The following is a 21,671-nucleotide window of genomic DNA, read 5'->3' as shown; positions in this document are numbered from 1 at the left end:
CGTACTTATCGTTCTCGCTGGTTGTTAGCTCCATGTAAAAACATTGCTGGCATCGTTGCTTTTGCTGTCAAACATGACGAATCATGCCGACCTGACGACCAAATAAAGTTCTGGACTTCTAGCTCCGACCAGCGATGGCACAGCGGGATCCAGATCGCAGCTGCGTCACGGATCGTTGTCGTTCTCGTTGTAAAGTTGCTCAGTGTGAAGGTACCTTTAGGCTTCTTTCACACTTCCGTCGGTACGGGGGCCATCGCGACGTACCAATGGATATTGTGAAAATTCGGCACAATATTGGCAGCGGATGCAGTTTTTCAACGCATCCACTGCCCATTCTTAAGTCCCGGGAAGGAGTTCCGGCCGCGCATGCGCGGTAGGAAATGCAGGACCCGACGTACGAAAAAAACGCTCCCTTGAACCTTTTTTCGTGACGACGGTCCGCCAAAACACGATGCATCCAGTGCACGACGGACACGTCGCGATCCGTCGGCAATACAAGACTATGGGGGAAAAAACCGCATACTGCGGGCAAATTTGCAGGATGCGTTTTTTTCCCAAAACGACGCATTGCGACAGAGGCGAAACGACGCGAGTGGGAAAGTAGCCTTAGTGTATTCTGGGCCGGTTTGTAACCAAAACAGTGCCACCATGTGGTTGAATGACCACATGACATGCTACAGCTTTTTTAAGATTACGGGCAAGTTCACACCGGGCATTTTTGTTGTTTTTTTCTGCAGCAAAACCTGATCTTCTAGGCAGGAAAGAAGCTGTGTCAAAAACGCAGGTTTAGGTGCGTTTTTGGTGCTTTTTTTGTTGCTTTTTTTTTTTCTTTGTCCATGCTAATGTCATTGGATTTTCAGCAGCAAAAACACAGCAAATAATGATACGTGCGTTTTTTTCAACACAGTCAAGTCAATGGGTGAAAAAACGCAGAAAAAAACGCTGAAAGAAGTGACATGCTCTATGTCCAAAATATGCAGCAAAGCACAAAATACTGATCAAACAAAAGACTAATGTGTGTGCATGAGATTTCTGAAGTTTCATAGGCTTTGCTGGTACTGTAAAAAGCAGCTGAAAATTAGCATAAAAAGCAGCAAAATGCGCAGCAAAAACGCCCTGTATGAACTTACCCTTAGGCCAGTAGAAGTAAACTTGGCACCTAATTGTTCTTCTTACCTGTATATATAGAGTAAAAGGCAGAACACCTTTTTGTAATAATCAAGGTATGGAGCCACACAATCCACCAATGATAGATATTCTGCTGTCCAAGGAACAGTCAGAACTGTGCGATGGTCCTGAATGGAGCGTCTCAGCAACTGCAACACATCCAATATTGGCAGGGTCTGGAAAGGTAAAAAAAAATACAAACTGGAAATTAAGGAAAAAATTAAAAGGATGGGGGGGGGGGGGGGGGGTTGTAATGAAGAAAGAAAGGTAGTACAACAATAAATGTCTTCATTCATTAAAAATAAATATTGGGGAAATTCATCAAGCTAAAGGCAGCATGTTCTGGCTCAGTTTTAAATAAGAGCACATACGGTGACCCAAACTTATTCACTAGACAGCTACTAGAAAAGCACCATGGCTAAAAATGTGCAATCTTGCTCTAACATTTTGCCAGAGAGTTTGTGTACAGTAAAGAAGTTTCTGGTATTTCTAGAGAGACGCAAGAAACAGTGACAGACAGCGATACATTTGGCACAACTTCTGCCTGTCTGGTCTATTCATATGACAAATGGGAAATAAAAGCCCTCTCACCGATAGGACTGGTTTAACATCAGGTTAATTGGTTAAATGTGATGTAGCATTTCTTTTTAAACAACACTTAACCACTTCTTTAATAAAAAACAAAACAAAACATGTTTTAAGAGATTTGGTGAGGTGGTTATTAATGACAGTGTCACTGTGAGAATCCGCAGTTTTATATTTTTTATTCTGCATGGTCTAGTGTTCTAACCAAGACAGTAGTTATAATTCTGTGCCTATGATTTTAAAATATCAGTGATGCCCAAAGGAACTAGATCACAGCAAGAGATCCAGTCTTCACATATATTACCTGATTCCGCAAGGAAACTGCAGACTCCTGTAATTCACGAGAAAGGGACTCTGTGGTTCTGTAGGGTAAGAAGGTCACAAACCCAAGAAACTTTGCCAAAAGCCGAAGTGTCAGCAGAATTGAAGCAAACCGCACTTTGTCATCCTAAGAGACGTGATAAAATAAACCAGATGTTAAAGAACTGTTCTTCCTGTGAACAAGCTTACCTCTGCTAAACAAGAAATATAATACAACAAGACTGGTTTTAACTTAATATAACTTGAAAGTAGATATTAACATAAAAAAGATTAAAAATGACAATCCTTCCTTAGGCAACTGCACTGGCATATTACGGAAGATTAGCTTTAGCCATAATTTCTCTTTTTTCAGAGGTTTCATATACCCCTTGCCTTTGGGTGGGCACCTTGTGCAAATAAGAGACCGTGAAAGACAGATCGAGACACAGGAAGAGAGAAACCACCTTAGTCCAATGTGCGTGGGGTCCATTAACTTGCAAATGGAGAATAACCAGAGCAGAGTCCTGCTCTACACTCAGCAAAGTTGGCTGTGTTGTACAGACAGGATTTGTCTGTAACAGCAGCGACCGGAGTAAACTCCAATGACTGCTGTTTAACCATTTAAATTCTGCTTTCACTCACAGAAGTTCTGGAAATAAAATGAACAGTAGAATGGTTACCTGAACTTCCATATCAGACTCCACATCGGTTATCTCATGTCCCACGATGGAAATGGCATCCAGCTCTTGTATTTCTTGGCATAAAATATCCATTAGGTGCTGATTAAAGTGGAAGCTGCATCAGCAAAAACAAATACTGGTCAAAATAGTGATATCTGACATCAAACTGACCAGGCATTTTAAGTCCATCAAGCGTGCATGTTTATGGGTGAGCTTGGACAATATCTACAGTAGATCTATCTTTTTCTTTTTTTTCTGATGCAGCATTGTTTTGAAATAAAGGGGCCGATTCATTATAGCTTTTTGCCGCAAAGTGGTGTAAAAGTTTTAAAAGTCGCAAACAGTTTGTGCAAAGCAGAGTTGTGCAAAAATTTTGCAACTTTTGGCACTTTAATGCCATTTTGGATCAGCTGCGCCGAAATGTGCAGAGCTGGGGAGTGACAGGACTTTGTTACACCCACTCAATTCATGAAACGTGCTTGTGTTTTTCATGCCAGAAAAGCTACTTTACTTTTTTGACTGCTTTTTGTGTGGTGCCCGCAACTTAAAAGAGATGCTGAATAAATTTAGTGGCCTCTTAATGAATTCGGCATCTTTTTCTTTACTCCAAGACTGGCACAACATGAGCAAACGCTTCTCCAGTCTTGATGAACCGGCCACAGTCTCTATGGTGAGTTGGGCACATTTCAAATGGGAGAAAATGCACCCTGAAAACATGGCTTTTCAAGAAACAGCCATCAAGTAAATGGACATTTAGTTTAAACAAATACAGTGCCGGCAAAAAAAATCTTTACACTTGCGCAGCAAAAAAAAAAAAACTTTACATATAAAATCCACATCATAATTTCACTTTTTAAAAATGTACACAATGGGGGAGATAATAAAAAACTGTCTAATATTAAAGCTGGCTTTGTTGCAAATATCAACCAATCAACGCTCAGTTTTCACTTCTCTGGTAAAGCGAAAGCTGCACTCTGATTGGTTGTTATGTGCAGCTCAGCCAGTTTTGCTATTAGGCAGTCTTTATTATCTCCCTCAGTTTTTTTATCATCTCCCACAATGGGTCAAAAGAAGCTTAAAATGGAAGAGAAAACCGGTGCCTTGACTCTGCTCGAGAAGGGGGATTCGGTGATTGTTGTAGCTAGAGATCTGGGAGTGTCAAGAGAAGCAATTTATCAACTGAAGCGGTCGGCGGCATCATTGCCTCCTGGGATGGTACGGCAGAGGAAGTCAGGCTCTGGCGCACCTAAGAAGACTTCACCAAGGACTGATAAGCTTCTGAAGCGTGAAGTGATGTCACATCCTTCTATAACTGCCGTTGAACTAAAAAAAACAAGTACCCTCTGCTCCTCCAGAACATTGCAACTAGGACAATTCGTCACCGCCTGCAGAAGGACCTGGGTCTACCAAGTTGCTGTGCCGCAAAGAAGCCCCTGCTCACAGCAGCAATGAAGAAGAAAAGGTTTGCCTTTTGTAAGAAATATCAAGATTGGACATCTGAAGAGTGGAAGAAAGTGATGTTTAGTGATGAGAGAACTTTCAGGCTGGTCAGGGGAGGCTCAAAGGTTGTGCGTCGTCCGAGTACCGTGTCCAGCAACATCAACAATCTAAAGGAGGTGCTGAAGACACTGTGGGTAAACATGGACTCCACATACTTAGCCAGCTTTGCTGAATCCATGCCTAAACGACTGCAGATGGTGATAAAATGTAAGGGTGACATGACAAAATACTAATTGTAATAAAATATCCACAATAAAAACTTGAATCCACTTGAATATTAAGATTTTGTGGTTTCATTGAACTTGTAAAGATTTTTTTTTGCCGGCACTGTAATTATAGGAATCTCTATTTTCTATGCACGGTTACAAATCAAGTACCAGAAGATGCAATTTTACATTATTTTTTTTCCAATGCAATTTTTCCTAAATATTTGTTTGGTAACAATAGCCGTAAAGATAGCACACATCTAGAGGAGAAAGCTCTTGAAAGAAGACACTGCACATGGGAGGTTACACATTCCTTAGAAGGAATCTTTCGTCAATGCTCACCTTCCAGCACTAAGTATGAAGTCTCTGAAAAACTCCTGGTACCCAGGAAAAGATGGAGGAGGACAAGGGCCCCCAACACTCTGAGGAGTCACAAATCTCTCCTGTAGACGCTTCAGCCTGTTGAGGTTATCGGACCCAAGCATGTTGAGCACATCTTGGTCTGGATGGTCACCGCTGCCCACACCACCCATTCCTCCAGTGGGCCCTTTACACATCTGAATAGAATTAAAAGATAACTTCAATGGACGTCTTAAGCATCTAACAATGGGAACCTGTGAACATGGTTTTACGTATGGAAGTAGTTGTATGGCTGCACTGGCGCTTCTATTCCGCAAAGGGATACCCTTTTTGTCAAGATCTGATCAGCCAATCATTTAGTGTAGAAACCATAGAAGAGCACTGCGGGTACATCAAATGCTCCCTCCATGAGCACTGACAATCCATGTTTTTTTTGGATTTTACAGTAGACGACTCATGACTGGCAAATCAAATCACAAAAGGTATCATTTTTATTGAAGGAAGCCTACATATACAGCCACACACCACTTCTTCCATATGTAAACATGTGGGGAACAGAAGCAAATTGTGATAAGATTGCTTAGTACGCGCTGACACAATTCGCTAGTCTGCAGACTTAATCCACCAGCCCGGAGAACCCCTTTTAATAGGTTATTTGACTTAAATGGTCATTCTACATCTAAAAGACTTCATAAAAAGTACAGGCATAGATAAGAAAATACACAACATATTTTATCTGAGAATCCTCCTTTTTTTCTCCATGTAGCCATCATTCTAAGCCCACCTACGTCCTGAATTCATTATTTTTATTAACATACAGCTAAAATCTAAAACCCCTTCATGACCCAGCCTATTTTGACCTTAATGACCCGGACGTTTTTTGCAATTCTGACCAGTGTCCCTTTATGAGGTAATAACTCAGGAATGCTTCAATGGATCCTAGCGGTTTTGAGATTGTTTTTTCGTGACATATTGGGCTCCATGTTAGTGGTAAATTTAGGTCGATAATTTTTGCGTTTATTTGTGAAAAAAATGGAAATTTGGCGAAAATTTTGAAAATTTTGCAATTTTCAAATTTTGAATTTTTATTCTGTTAAACGAGAGTTATGTGACACAAAATAGTTAATAAATAACATTACCCACATGTCTACTTTACATCAGCACAATTTTGGAAACATGAGCGATTTCTCATTTTACAACGAAATTTACAAAACCATTTTTTTTAGGCACCACCTCACATTTGAAGTCAGTTTGAGGGGTCTATATGGCTGAAAATACCCAAAAGTGACACCATTCTAAAAACTGCACCCCTCAAGGTACTCAAAACCACATTCAACAAGTTTATTAACCCTTCAGGGGCTTCACAGTAGCAGAAGCAACATGGAAGGAAAAAATGAACATTTAACTTTTTAGTCACAAAAATGATCTTTTAGCAACAATTTTTTTTATTTTCCCAAGAGTAAAAACAGAAACTGGACCCAAAAAGTTATTGTACAATTTTTCCTGAGTACGCCGATACCCCATATGTGGGGGGAACCACTGTTTGGGCGCACGACAGGGCTTGGAAGGGAAGGAGCGCCATTTGACTTTTTCAATGAAATATTGGCTCTATTCTTTAGCGGACACCATGTTGCGTTTGGAGGGCCCCTGTTTACCTACAGATTGGAGCTCCCCCACAAGTGACTCCATTTTGGAAACTAAACCCCCCAAGGAGCTTATCTAGATGCATATTGAGCACTTTGAAACCCCAGGTGCTTAACAATTTGATCCGTAAATATGAAAAACTACTTTTTTTTTTTTTTTCACAAAAAATTTCTTTTAGCCTCAATTTGTTCATTTCCACATAGGCAGCAGGATAAAATGGATCCTAAAATTTATTGGGCAATTTCTCCTGAGTAAACTGATACCTCACATGTGGGAGTAAACCACTGTTTGGGCACACGGCAGGGCTCGGAAGGGAAGGAGCGCCATTTGACTTTTTCAATGAAAAATTAGCTCCAATCGTTAGCGGACACCATGTCACGTTTGGAGAGCCCCTGTGTGCCTAAACATTGGAGCTCCCCCACGTGTGACCCCATTTTGGAAACTAGACCTCCCATGGAACTAATCTAGATGTGTGGTGAGCACATTGAACTCCCAAGTGCTTCACAGAAGTTTATAACGCAGAGCCGTGAAAATAAAAAATCATTTTTCTTTCCTCAAAAATTATGTTTTAGCCTGCAATTTTTCATTTTCACAAGGGTAACAGAAGAAATTGGACCCCAATAGTTGCTGCCCAGTTTGTCCTGAGTACGTTGATACCCCATATGTGGGGGTAAACCACTGTTTGGGCGCACGTCAGGGTTCGGAAGGGAGGGAGCACCATTTAACTTTTTGAATGCAAGATTGGCTGGAATCAATGTTGCGTTTGGAGACCCTTGATGTGCCTAAACAGTGGAATCCCCTCAATTTTAACTCCAACACTAACCCCAACACACCCCTAACCCTAATCCCAACCCTAACCCCAACACACCCCTAACCACAACCCTAACCCACCCGTAACCCTAACCCACCTGCAACCCTAATCCCAACCCTAATCCTAACTCTAACCACAACTTTAACCCCAACACACCCCTAACCACAAGCCTAATCTTAACCCTATTTCCATCCCTAACCCTAAGGCTATGTGCCCACGTTGCGGATTCGGGAGAGATTTTTCCGCACCATTTTTTAAAAATCCGCAGGTAAAAGGCACTGTGTTTCTCCTATGGATTTACCGCGAATTTCCAGTGTTTTTTGTGCGGATTACACCTGCTGATTGCTATTGAGGAACAGGTGTAAAACGCTGCGGAGCACGGGGAGGGGGGAAATCGGAGCACGGGGGAGCGGTCAGGAGAACGGAGGGGAGCAGAGCACAGGACGGAGGACTGGGGAGGAGATCGGTGGCGACAGATCAGGGCTTCCAGCCATGGCCGATGATATTGCAGCATCGGCCATGGCTGGATTGTAATATTTCACCAGTTTTCATAGGTGAAATATTACAAGTCGCTCTCATTGGCTGTTGAAAGTGAAACAGCCAATCAGAGCGATCGTAGCCACGGGGGGGGGGGGGGGGGGGGGGCTGAAGTACCACTCCCCCTGTCCCTGCAGATCGGGTGAAATTGGAGTTAACCCTTTCAACCGATCTGCAGGGACGCGATCCCTCCATGACGCATACGCTGTGTCACAGGTCGGATTGGCACCGACTTTCATGACGCAGCGTATGCGTCATAGGTCGGGAAGGGGTTAAATAAAATGGTGGTGCTTCTTACAATCCATGCATCTTATTGCTTACCGTGGATAGTGGCTGTGGTGAAGCGGTGTCCCAGGGTCGCTGCTGGAGGAGGCAAGAATGGAGCGTTGCTGCAGGCCAGGGTGTTCGGATGTGCGACGCTGTGGGTGTTCGGTGGTGCAGGGCCTCCACCTACATTTTTTGAAAGCCTGGAGCCCCCGCACTTCCATAATTTACTATGCGGTGGACTCCGGGAAAATGTCTGCCGGGGCGGCACATGCACAGATGGAGATCTTGGCGCTGAGATATCAACTCTCGAGATATCCATCTGCAGCAGCCATATTACCGGAGTCCACCGCATAGTAAATCATGGAAGTGGGGGGGATCCAGCTTTCACAAAATGTCAGCGAAGCCGCCGCACCACCGAACACCAGCAGCATCGCACATCCGAACACCCCTTCATCCCAGCCTGAGGCCTGCTGCAACGCTCCACTTTTGCCTCCTGCAGCAGCGACCCCTGGGACCCTTGCTGCACCACGGCCGGTAAGGTATATTCGCATTATTAGATGCACCCCCATTTTCCCGCCAAATTTCGAGTGAAAAAAAGTGTCTTATAATCCGAAAAATACGGTAATTTCTTTTCTTCAGATGCACATAGGTCTATTCTGACGAGTTTCCGAAAACGACAAGTACCCTGTAAGCCAGTATGTGCCTCCCATACAAACAGTGAAAGAGGGATTTTTGGATCTTACTGTAAAAGCTTTCTTGGAGCCTTCATTGGGGGACACAGGTAACCATGAGCGTATGCTGCTGTCGCTAGGAGGCTGACACTATGCAAATAAGGAAACGTTAACTGCTTCTCGGAAGTATACACCCTCAGACAGGCACAATGCAACTCAGTTTGGTGCTAAAGCAGTCGTAGGAGTAAGTATAAGGAACTCAATCTATGTACCAACCCAAAAACAACAGCACGCTGGCCAACACGGTACAAAATAAAGGGAGGGTGCTGTGTCCCCCAATGAAGGCTCCAAGAAAGATTTTACGGTAAGCAACCAATAATCCCTCTTTCTTTCTCCCTTCCTTGGGGCACACAGGTAACTATGGGACGTCCAAAAGCAGTCCCAAGGGTGGGGAAAAAAATAGTCCGAGAAAAGAAGACTTTGTTTCTTCCTACCCAGGCCTGCATCCACAGAAGCCTGCATATGCGCCTTGTAGAACCTTACCAAGGTGTGAAGGGACAACCAGGTTGCAGCTTTGCAAACCTGCAAAGCCGAAGCCTGGTGACGAACGGCCCAAGAAGCTCCCACAGCCCGGGTAGAGTGAGCCCTCACCCCCGGGAGGAGGCTATTTATCCTGAACACGGTATGCCTCCAGAACCGCCAAACAAATCCAACGAGCAATAGTGGATTTAGAAGCAGGGAGTCCTTTTCGACGACCTTCAGAGACGACAAACAGAGGATTGGATTGGCGAAAAGAAGCAGTTCTGGTAAGATAGACTCGGATAGCCCAGACCAAATCCAGCTTGTCGAGAGATTTCTCCAGGGGATGGACCAGGGAAGGGCACAAGGAAGGAAGGTCGATGTCCTCGTTGTGAAAAGCTGAAACTACTTTTGGTAGAAAGGAAGGAACAGGCTGCAGGACTACTTTGTCCTGGTGCAGAATTAGGAAAAGAGAACGGCAGGATAATGCCGCTAACTCGGATACCCTCCTAATAGAGGTGATGGCGACCAGGAAGGCCACCTTCCAAGATAGGAGAGAAAAGGAAATGTCCTGGATTGGTTCAAAAGGCGTGCGTTGGAGGGCGCCGAGAACGAGGTTGAGATCCAATGGCTCAACCAGGGAATGATAAGGAGGTGCTATGTGGGCAACAGCTTGGAGGAAGGTCCTGACTTGGGGAAGGGAAGATAGGTCCCTTTGGAAAAGGATGGACAGGGCAGAGACCTGGCCCTTTAAAGTACTCAAAGAAAGGCCCGAATCGATACCTGCTTGAAGGAAGCCAAGGACTGAAGGAAAGGAAAAAAACCATAGGGAACAAGCTGTTGTCGTCACACCATCGGAAAAAGGCCTTCCAACATCTATGATAGATGCGAGAAGAAGCCGGTTTCCTAGCTTTTATCATGGTCAGTATAACGCTGTGAGAAAAACCTGCGTCCCTTAGGACCGCGGCCTCAACGGACACACCATTAAATTCAGAGACCGAGAATTCGGGTTGAAGAGGGGCCCCTGCGATAAAAGATCCGAACGGTCTGTGAGTCTCCAGGGGATGTCCGACAACATGTTTACTAGCTCCGCATATCAGGCCCTGCGATGCCAATCTGGAGCTATTAAGAGAACGGGACCTTCTCTGCCTTTATCTTTTTTACGACCCTTGGGATCAAGGGAAGAGGAAAAAGATAGGGCATGTGGAACTGGGCCCACCGGATCACCAGGGCATCGCAACCGACGGCCATCGGGTCCCGAGACCTGGCTACATACTGGGGAACCTTGTGGTTTGCTCGGTAGGCCATTAGGTTGACGTCCATAACTCCCCATCTCTGACATATTTGATTGAAGACAGTGGGATAAGGGACCACTCGCCTGACGCGAGGCACTGACGCCTGAGGAAGTCGGCTTCCCAATTGTCCACGCCTGGAATGTGGACAGCTGAGAAGGCGGGAACATGGTTAACTGCCCAGCGTAGAATGTTTGACACCTCCCTCATGATCTGCTTGATGCGAGTCCCTCCCTGATGGTTTATGTAAGCCACAGCAGTGGCATTGTCCGACTGAACGCGGAACGAATTTCCCGGGAGGGGCTGCCAGCGGAGGAGGGCGAGGCAGAACACCCTGATCTCCAAGAGATTGATGGGGAGAAGGGTCTCCTGAACCTTCCAGCGACCATGCGCTGTGTGATGGTGAAAGACCGCACCCCACCCCTGAAGACTGGCGTCGGTGGTGATGATCTGCCAGCGGAGGGGGAGAAATTACCACCGGCGCAGGATGGAGGCGGAAAACATCCACCAAGTGAGAGACTGTCTCACATTGAGAGGAAGGTGAATTGGGCGATCTAGGCAAAGTGGATTCTTGCCCCAGGCAGACAGGAGAGCAAGCTGGAGAGGGCGAGAGTGAAATTGAGAGTAAGGTACTGCTTCCATGGAAGCTACCATCTTCCCTAGAACTTTCATACAGAGCCGTAGAGGCAAAGGAACCGGGCACTTTAAGGCTTTGATGCCCTGGTGGAGAGAGAAGAACTTCTTTCGGGAGGAAGACCCGAGCTTGGATGGTGTTGAATTCCATGCCGAGGAACTCGAGACGTTGAGTTGGAATCAAGGTCGACTTGTCCCTGTTGATTATCTAGCCGAGGCGGATCAGCGTGTCCAGAGTGATCTGGAGACTCTGGTCGCAGTCCCGGTAAGACAGACCCTTGACCAGAAGGTCGTCGAGATAGGGGATTATGTGGATCCCCTTTGCACAAAGGATGGCCATGACCGCTGCCATTACTTTCGTAAAGACCCTGGGGGCGGACGCTAGGCCGAACGGGAGAGCTGTAAACTGGTAATGTTGTTCCTGGATCGCGAAACGAAGGAACCTCTGATGCTGCTGACAAATCGGAAAGTGCAGGTACACATCCTGAATGTCCAAAGAGCACAGATATTCCCCCGGTTCCATGGAAGCAATCACCGAGCGCAGTGACTCCATCTTGAAGTGTTAAACCCGAAGGTGGCGGTTCAACTGTTTGAGATCCAAAATCAGGCGGAGAGAGCCGTATTTTTTCGGAACCATGAACAGATTTGAGTAAAAACCCGAAAACTGCTTGCGGTAAGGAACAGGAACGATCACTCCTGAGGTGAGGAGGGAATCGACGGTCTGAAAGAGCCCTGGGGCTTGGGACGGCTGCTTGGGTGGACGGGAGAGGAAGAAACGTCTTCCTGGGGGCTAAGAAAATTCTATTTTGTAGCCTGATGTGACGATCTCCCTGACCCAGGCGTCGTCGACTACCGATAACCAAGCCTCTGAACAGAAGAAGCCTGCCTCCCACCCTGGAAAGATTTCCAGGTGGGGGTGACCCATCATTTTCTCTGTTCCCCCGGAGTGGAAGAACGCTCCTGCTGGGAGGAACTGCCAGACAAAGAGAAGGGCCGGAAGGGACGAAAGGACTGGGGTCCCCTACGATTAAAGGGGCGCTTAGGCCTGGATTGAGGGAGAGAGGTGCTCTTTCCACCTGTAGCGTCGGAGATGATCTTGTCTAGCTTAGTGCCGAAGAGCCTGGAGGCCCTGGAACGGAAGGCCAGTGAGAGACTTTTTAGAAGCGGGGTCTGTGTTCCACGTTTTCAGCCAAAGGACACGGCGAATGGCAATGATGTTGCTGTTTGCTCTTGCGGAACAAGTAGCCGCATCCAAGGAGGCATTTAACAGATATTTCCCCGTGTGTGCAATCTGGTCCGCTAAATCAGCTAGTTCTTCCGAAGGAGCCGAAGCAACGATGCCCCTGCGAAGTATCTTGGCCCAGGGAGACACAGCTTTCGCCACCCAAGAGGAGGCGCCAGACACCTCAAAGGCTGATTTGGTTAAAGCCTAAATTTGCCTATCCGTAGCGTCCTTAAGAGATGCTGCATCAGATGTTTGCAAGGATAGACGAGAGACAGGCGGGTCTACGTTAGGGGGATCAGACCATTTGCTGATTAGGTCTGGATTAAAGGGGTACAAGATATCCAGACGCTTTCTTCCTGGAAAACGTTTTCCGGGTTGTTCCCAGTGTCTAGAGGTAATATTCTCAAACTCTCTGTGATTGGGAAAAACTCTAGAGGGCCGTTTCACCCATTTGATTGAAACGGAGTCCTCCTGGGAGGTGGAATCCTCCTCAAGTTCAAGGGTTTGAATAATAGCCGAAATAAGGATATCTACCATGTCCCGTGTGCCAGAGGTCTGATCTGTATCTGAATCAGACTCCGAGTGCAAAAGTACATCCGACCCGACGTCAACCTCAGAGGAGGGGGAATGGGTGGAGAGGGGTATTCTAGATGGTGCCGGAGGTTCCGGAGAGCTGGATTAGGAGCTAGACAGAGTCCTCTTTCTGGATCCTTTCTCCAATCTGACCCTGTGCAGGTCGTGGTCAGGTGCGAGCGAATCGCCATGGGAGGCATTCGTGGCAATGGTGGCAGAAGATAGAAGCGGCAAGCGTTCCAGGACCTTTACTGTTATGACCTGGTGATTAAGGAGCGACATGCGTCTAGCTCTGAGCAGGTGGCAACTATACTGACCGCAGTCCCTAAGCTCAACACAACACTAGAAGCAGCCGTGGAATGCTCCTAACTCGGCCTAGGCATCTCGTCACAGCCTAAGAGCTAACTACCCCTAAAGATAGAAGCAGGAAAACTATCTTGCCTCAGAGAAAATCCCCAAAGGATAGATTAGCCCCCCACAAATAATGACTGTGAGAGGAGAAGGAAATTACATACGTAGTATGAAACAAGATTTAGCACAGGAGGCCACTTCTAGCTAGATAGAAAATAGTACAGGACAGAACGCTGTGCGGTCAGTAATAAAAACTAGAAAAAGTCCACCGCAGAGAAATGCAAAAATCTCCACACCTGACTAAAGGTGTGGAGGGCAAACTCTGCTGCCCAGAGCTTCCAGCTTAGCTGAATAGATCCATACTGAAAAGCTGGACAAATGAACAAAAACAAGAAAGTGCTGAACAACAAGTCCACAACAAGAGAACCGCAAAAGCACAAGCAAGGACTTAGCTTTGATGAACTGGTCAGAGTGTCAGGAAAGTCCTAAGAGCAATGACTCCAGGCAGGAACAATTGACAACTGGCATTGAATGAGGGATAAGGCCAGACTAATATAGCCGAGCCAGAAAGACGATCAGTGAAAACAGCTGCTGAAGCTAAATCCAAGAAGCAGCCATACCACTAAAAACCACAGGAGGGAGCCAAAGAGCAGAACTCACAAAAATGCCACTAACAACCACCGGAGGGAGCCCAAGAGCGGAATTCACAACACTTTACCAGGGACTGGGACACTTGTCAGGTCTGAGACTGACTGACATAGCAACAGCCCACTCTGGGGGAAGGGGAGTGCACTGAGGGACGGACATGGTGGAAGGACTGCAGGACAGACAAAGGCGACGGCTGGCCTGAAGCCCACTTTCTCTTACAGCAGGCACAAGCGTAATGGGTCACCATGGGTTTGTAGCCGGAGGCCTGTGTGGGGTTGGGCATAGGTAGAGCCTGAATGAGGACAGCAGCAGGACGCTATAAAGGCGATACTGCTGAAGAGGGCTGTAGCAGAACTGTATGCCGGCGATACTGCTTAAGTGAGGACTGCAGCAGACCGCAAGAAGACGATGCTGGTGAAGGGAGTAAAGCCGAGGAAGGAGGCAGGGAATGCAGAGCCTACCAGACACCCAGCGATTGCAGAGACAGCGCAGGTACTGGTTCCCCCCCCCCCCCGAATCCTGAAGACGCTGCAGGATCCCGCCAAAATGGATGCAGTTCTCTCTGGCCATGAGACGCTGGAGCGAGCGATGGGCGGGCAAAGCTGTGTTTGGGCACGCAGAAGTGTAGGCGTACACAAGAAAAAGAAACCGGCGTCCTAATAGGCCAACGCGCCTGAGGAGGCGTGTCGTAGTGGAGAGCCGATGCAGTGCTCAGCAGAAGGGGCGTGCCCAGCGCTGGAGAAAATGAAAGTGCGGCGCTGTTAGGCCTAGACTGGCAGGGGGGTGCGTGGTCTATCGAGGGAAAGAGAAAGGTTGCAATATGCCGGGAATCGCACGATTAGGCTGGAAATTTGAAATCTAGAGACCGGTGAGCGCTGCCATGGGAGAGGAGGGTGTGAAAAAGTGGGCTAATGTCCCACTTGCTACCTTGCTTGAATCCGGCTCCTTCGTGTCTGAGGATCGCGTCAGAATCCCTCGGAGAAGAAGAGGGTCCTGGGAGTAAGATCCTCCTTCCCGCACCATCTCCGGACGGTGCAGAAGACGGCGTCAACCCCTTACGAGAAGGGGGGAGGTCACCATAGATGTCCACAGTCTTCCTCTCAGCCCTCTCCGAGGAGAGGGGTGAGGAGGGGAAAAGGCGAGGACTGGGGACCAAGAAGTCACCCTGACACACCGATAAAGGTGTCCGGGGACGAAGTCCTGCCAGCGGGTCCGAGAGTGGGCAATGCGGGGGGTACCACACTGCTCTCTCAGTCGCTTAAATGGTGGAAAAACAGGGTGAGAAGCTGCACCCTGTTACCCGAAGAAGTGAATCTGAAAGAGAAAGGGAAATGATTAATAAAACACAAAAACCCTTGTAAAAGACAATAATGCAGATCCGGTGGCTAGATCCAGGTCTGCCTCCTACAGACACGAAGCAAAAACTGAGTTGCATTGTGCCTGTCGGAGGATGTATACTGCCGAGGAGAAGTTAACGTTTCCTTATTTGCATAGTGTCAGCCTCCTAGCGACAGCAGCATACACCCATGGTTAACTGTGTCACCCAATGAAGGGAGAAAAATATTTTTAGCTATTGTCATGGTGGTTGTTAAAGGGGTAACAGATAAGACACTATTCACATGGAGAAACATTGCAAAAAGACCAAAGATGCAGAAAAATTACCTGAACAAGTTGCCTCTGAAAAAGTCTTGCAAAATGTCTGTAATTCCAGGCTTCAGAGAGATTAACCATCATAGTCCTAAGAAGACAAAAAAAAGGTAATGGTTTTAGTTTGCAGGAAATTGTCAAAAATGGAAAGGAAAAAAAAATTATGAAAAACCGTAAACTTATAACATAATATATTTTATAAATTTCTGCTGCAATTTTAAAATCTGTACAGTATTCTCCATCGTTGACCAATACTACATATTGCTACAGAGAGCCATGGCATTAGAAATGACACTGCTTTGACAACTGGGGACCTTGATTTGGTCTTTTGTAAGCTCAGATTATAGGAGAGGAGAAATGAGGGCTACAAATGTCAGAAAAGTTCCATGATGTATTTTGTCTGGTAAAAATAAGTATTCGCCTATGTGCAGGATAGGTGATATTTTACTGGTTGATGGTGGGGTCTGACTGCTGGCACCTGCACCGATTGACAGAAAACAGGATTTTTGGTTGCTTACCGTAAAATTTGTTTCTCGGAGCCTTCACTGGGGACACATGAACCATGGGTCACTGCTGCTGCCACTAGGAGGCTGACACTATGCAAATAAAAAAGTTAGTTCCTCCTCTGCAGTATACACCCTACCGACAGGAAGTAAGATATTTAGTTAGTGAGAAAGCAGTAGGAGAAGCACCATGTAAAAGATAGAAAACAAACTAACAATATAACACAATAAAACAGAGCTGTTCAACTTGGGAGGGTGCTGTGTCCCCCAATGAAGGCTCCGAGAAACAGATTTTACGGTAAGCAACCAAAAATCCTGTTTTCTCTATCGCTTCATTGGGGGACACAGGAAACATGGGACGTCCCAAAGCAGTTCCTGGGGAGGGAACAGCAGAAAACTCCATTCAGGTCGGAGAACTCGCCACTGCCGTACGCGAGATCCTTCTGCCTAGGCTGGCACCTTCCGAAGCGTAGGTATGGACCTAATAAAATTTGGCAAACTTGTGAATGGAAGACTAGGTTGCCCGCTTTGCAAAGTTGTAGGGCAGATGCCCCATGGTGTACTGCCCAGGAGGCGCCTACTGCCGGGTAGAGTTAGCCTCAATCCCAGTGGGAGGCACTCTGTTCTTGACCCGGTAAGCCTCCGAAATTGCAGTTCTGATCCAGCGAGCAATCGTAGGCTTGGAGGCCGGCAGGCCTCTTCGCGCACCATCTGGATTGACGAATAGAGAGTACGTCTTCCTAAAGGGGGCGGTACTAGCCAGATAGGTCCTCCCCACCCTGACCAGGACTAACCTGCTCAGTGAACCCTCCAGAGAATGAGTCAGAGCAGGACAAAAAGAAGTGACGACAATACCCTTATTCAGGTAAAAGGTGGACACCACCTTGGGAAGGAAGGCAGGCGGAGGTTGCAAAATCACCTTATCCTGGTGAAGAACCAAGAAAGGGGGCGACAGGAAAGTGTCGCCAACTCCAAGACGCGCCTAATGGAGGTGATGGTCACAAGAAACACCACCTTCCAGGATAGAACGGACAGGGAAACCTGTTCTTCAAAGGAAGAACCCCTCAGGGCCTCCAGAACAAGATTGAGGTCCCAGGGGTCCACAGGAGTCGGGTACGGAGGAGCCGCATACGTAACTCCTTGAAGAAAGGTTCTGACCTGAGAGTGGGAAGCCAACGTCTTCTGGAAAAGAATGGAAATGGCTGATAGCTGACCCTTTAGTGAACTAAGGGCAGGGCCAGCGTCCTGCCTGGAGAAATGCCAGAATGGAAGGGAGAGAAAGGGACATCGGCGGAATGTTATTAGACTCACACCAGCAGAAAAAGGGTTTCCAGGTCCGATAATAGACCCAGGAAAATGACTGTTTCCTAGCCTGGATCATAGTTTGAATCACCCGATCAGAAAATCCTGACGTTCTCAGAATCGCGGTTTCAGCAGCCATGGCTTTATATTGAGCAACTGAGAATTCTGGTGGCAGATCCGTCCTTGGGACAGAAGATCTGGCCTGTCTGGGAGTCTCCAGGGGGCGTCCGCGAGAAGATTGACTAACTCTGCGAACCAAGACCTTCTGGGCCAATCCGGTGAGATCACAATGACCAGCACCCCATTAGCCTTGATCTTCTTCAACAGCCTGGGAAGAAGGGGAGGAAAAGAGAAAGGGAAGCACGAACTGCGACCAAGAAATAGCCAGGGCATCGGCGCCCACCGTAAGAGTATCACGGGACCTGGAGAGGATCCGTGGAACCTTCATGATCAGTCGGGATGCCATGAAGCACACATCCGGGGTCCCCCATCGAAGGCAAATCTGATGGAAGACCTCCTGATGCAGGGACCATTCCCCTGCTGCGAGGCCCTCGCGGCTGAGAAAATTGGCGGCCTAGTTGTCCACGTCGGTAATATGCACCGCGGATATCGCTGGAAGTGTCACCTCTGCCCAAAGGAGGATCTTGGATACCTCGGCCATCGCCAAGGTACTTCGATTCCCTGCCTGGTGATTAACATATGCCACCGCCGTGGCATTGTCCGTCTGAACTCGGATTGGCAGATCCATGAGAAGCCTTTCCCAGTGACGGAGGGACAGAAGAATGGCCCTTATCTCTAGGATGTTGATCGGCAGAGAGGATTCCTCTGCCGACCAACGTTCCTGGACAGTCAGATGGTGAAACACGGCACCCCAGCCGAGAAGGCTGGCATTCGTCATAACCACCTACTAGTAAACGGTTAGGAAGGACCGGCCCTGTAGGATGAGAGGGGATGACAGCCACCAATTGAGAGATCGTTAGGCTCTGGAAGAGAGCCGAACCGGACGATCCAGAGAGAGGACAGACCCATCCCACTGTGAAAGGATGCCTGCTGAAGTGGTCCTGAGTGGAATTGGGCGGAAGGGATCGCCTCCGCCACCATCCTCCCTAGGACCTTCAGGAAGGAAATAAGCTGAAGGCCCCGTAGAGAGACAAACTCCCTGTTGGAGGATTGCTCTCTTCTCTTTGGGAAGAAAAACCCTTGACTGACAGGTGTCGAACAGCATGCCTAGAAATAACAGGCGCTAAGTCGGAACAAGGCAGGACTTTTTCCTGTTGACAAGCCACCCAAAATGGGACAGGGTGTTGAGAAAGATGGCCAGGCATTCCTGGGTCTGAGAAAAAAAAATGGAGCCTTTATGAGGATATCGTCGAGATAGGGCAAGAGCAGTAAATCTCTGATCCACAAAATGGCCATCAACGCTGCCATGATTTTTGTTAAAACCCTGGGAGCGGTTGCGAGTCCGAACGGCAGGGTGGCAAACTGGAAACTGTCATGCTGTACCGCAAAACGCGGGTATCTCTGATGCCCTGGGAAAATAGGAACATGGAGATAAGTGTCTTGGATGTCTATGGCGCACCCCATTGTTCAGTAACTTGAGATCCAGGATGGGCAGAACCACGCCATTTTTTTGTTTTTTTTTCCTCTTCGGCACCACAAACAGGTTTGAAAAGAATCCGGTGAAACGTTCCCGGTCTGGGACGGGAGCGATTACCCCTAAACTGAGATAGGAGGCGATGGATGCAAAGAAACCCGGCATCAGAGAAGGATCTCTTAGGGGACGGGATTCGAAGAATCGATCTCAGGGTCACTAATCGAACTCTATTTTGTATCCTGAGGATACAACCCACCTGACCCTTGTGTCCTCCACTGAGGCGAGCCAAACGTCTCTGAAAAAAGAAAAAAAAAAAAAAAGACGACCGCCCAGCCTGGGAGACACACTGAGGTCTCGGTACGAGTCATGCCGAGGAAGATCTGCCCTGTCCAGGTCTGGAGGATCTACCTCGGGATTTACTGGAACGCCAGGAAGGGGTGGGTTTAAAGGAAACCTTTTTCCTAACCTGGCGAGACTTCAGCCTCTGCTGGTGGGAAATCACTTCTGTCGCCGTGAAATGGCAAAAGGACCGAAACTGCGCTTCGGAGGAGGCCGGCGATATTTGGACTGGGGAAGAAAGGAACTCGAGCCCCCGATGGCATCCTTAATAATTTGGTCCAACATGGAGCCGAACAGAAGTGACCCCTGGAAAGGCAGGCTGGTAAGGGACTTTTTTGACGACAAGTCTGCATGCCAGGCCTTAAGCCAAATAGTTCAACGTATAGCCACGATATTGCTGGACGCCTGAGCTGCGCAAGACGCGGCATCCATGGAGGCAGAGACCAAGTAGTTCCCTGTGTGAGAAATCTGGTCGGCGAGATCCGCCAGATCTTCCGTCGAGCTCCAGCAAGAACGCCCTGACGGGAGTTGTTTGGCCCATTTGGCGATGGATTTCGAGACCCAAGCAGAGGCAAAAGCTGGACATAATGTGGAAGCGACCGCTGATTTTGCAAAGGATTCTATAATTCGGTCATTGGCATCCTCGAGGGATGCTCCATTAGTAAGCCTGATCTTTTTTCTGTGATCTTCTTATCTTTCACTCTGAACCTAGGGGGAGAGAGAGAGTACCTCGCCATCCAAGATCGGATATCCAATAATCCAGCAGAATGGGACGTCCGCGTCTCCTCGAACCGACAGGCTCTGGTGGGTAAGTGGGTGGGAGACGGAGGCAGGCCTGGGTCCGAATCACCTCAACATGCTTCTGTGTTAGGGGCTGGGGTCCGGCTGACTAGACGTATGAAGATACGGGGTGGCAATAAACGTCGTACTCATAGTCTCTTTGTGGGAGTACAGGAGTGACCTGTATCCCTCCGAAAACCTGAAAAGAAACGACGCATATTGAGGTAGATATGGGTCTAATGAAAGACCTCCTACAGACACTAAGCTAAACTGAATATCCTACTTCCTGACGGTAGGTATACTGCAGAGGAGGAGATAACTTTTTATTTGCATAGTGTCAGCCTCCTAGTGGCAGCAGCATACACCTATGGTTCCTGTGTCCCCCAATGAAGCGATAGAGAAATAGGGATTTTTGTGTACTCACCGTAAAATCCTTTTCTCCGAGCCAATCATTGGGGGACACAGACCGTGGGTGTATGCTGCTGCCACTAGGAGGCTGACACTAAGTGATACAAAGAAAGTTAGCTCCTCCCCTGCAGTATACACCCTCCTGCTGGCTCTCAGCTAACCAGTTCGGTGCAAAAGCAGTAGGAGATCAACAACATATGAGCGTATAGCATGTCATATTATATTATATATGAGAGTATAGCATGTCAGATTATAAAAAACAAGCATAAGCTAATAACAGGGTGGGAGCCGTGTCCCCCAATGAATGGCTCAGAGAAAAGGATTTTACGGTGAGTACACAAAAATCCCTATTTCTCCTTCGCCTCATTGGGGGACACAGACCGTGGGACGTCCCAAAGCAGTCCCTGGGTTGGGACAACATCAGATCAGGCCCTGTCTAACCGCTACTTACAAGTACGCCACCGCGGCCTGCAGAGTCCACCTGCCCAGACTCACATCTGTGGATGTGTGGGAATTGTAGTGCTTCAAGAGTGCATGCGAACTGGACGAATCCGCAAGCTTGCAGGCGTGCCTTGCCAACGCCTGGTGCCTAGAACCCTCGATAGGGAGATAGGCTGACATCTAGCACAGAAGGACTCCTGGATGGTGAAACGAATTCACCATGTTATCATGGCCGATGAAACGGCTAAACCTTTCCTGAAAATGTCAAAAAGCCTTCCTTTACCGTCAGGAAGCCCAAATAAAGCGTCCAACATTCAGAAGGACGCCGTCCTCGAGACGTACCTACTCAGAGCACTCACTTTGTCCAGAATATGGGGAATTCATTCCATTTTGTGGACTGGTGCCAAAAGAAATGAGAGAAGAACTATGCCCTCATAACAGTGATAATACAGTACCACCTTGGAAACAAGGAATGGGGATGGCCTGGGGACAACCTTGCCTCGAAGGTAATAAGGGAAAAAAGTCTGAAAGAGCAGAGCAGTTAGCTCCGAAGACTAGTCAGAGTGAGGATATCGCAGAGGAAAAAGGGGGCGACTTTCCTGATAGTAAAGTCTGCCCGGATGAAAAGGAGCCTACTGTAAGGCTCCTAGGACTAATAAGGTCTCAATGATCCAACAGTATGCGATAG

General features: G+C 47.5%; 1 protein-coding gene across 2 annotated transcripts in view; it reads right to left on the bottom strand.

The window, feature by feature from the left end:
- Positions 1 to 21,671, bottom strand: part of CDAN1 (codanin 1) — a 218,573-nt gene that overhangs the window by 117,586 nt on the left and 79,316 nt on the right. For both annotated transcript variants that reach the window (XM_069730898.1, XM_069730906.1), the window contains exons 10-14: positions 15,632 to 15,707; positions 4,781 to 4,995; positions 2,733 to 2,847; positions 2,057 to 2,200; positions 1,177 to 1,343 (exon numbers count right to left, since the gene is read on the bottom strand). In XM_069730898.1, coding sequence (XP_069586999.1) covers positions 1,177 to 1,343; positions 2,057 to 2,200; positions 2,733 to 2,847; positions 4,781 to 4,995; positions 15,632 to 15,707 — 717 coding nt within the window. The remainder of the gene's footprint in view (positions 1 to 1,176; positions 1,344 to 2,056; positions 2,201 to 2,732; positions 2,848 to 4,780; positions 4,996 to 15,631; positions 15,708 to 21,671) is intronic.

This window comes from Ranitomeya imitator, chromosome 1 (genome assembly GCF_032444005.1).
Source record: "Ranitomeya imitator isolate aRanImi1 chromosome 1, aRanImi1.pri, whole genome shotgun sequence".
Lineage (NCBI taxonomy): Eukaryota > Metazoa > Chordata > Amphibia > Anura > Dendrobatidae > Ranitomeya > Ranitomeya imitator.
This window is presented reverse-complemented; position numbering and strand designations above follow the sequence as displayed.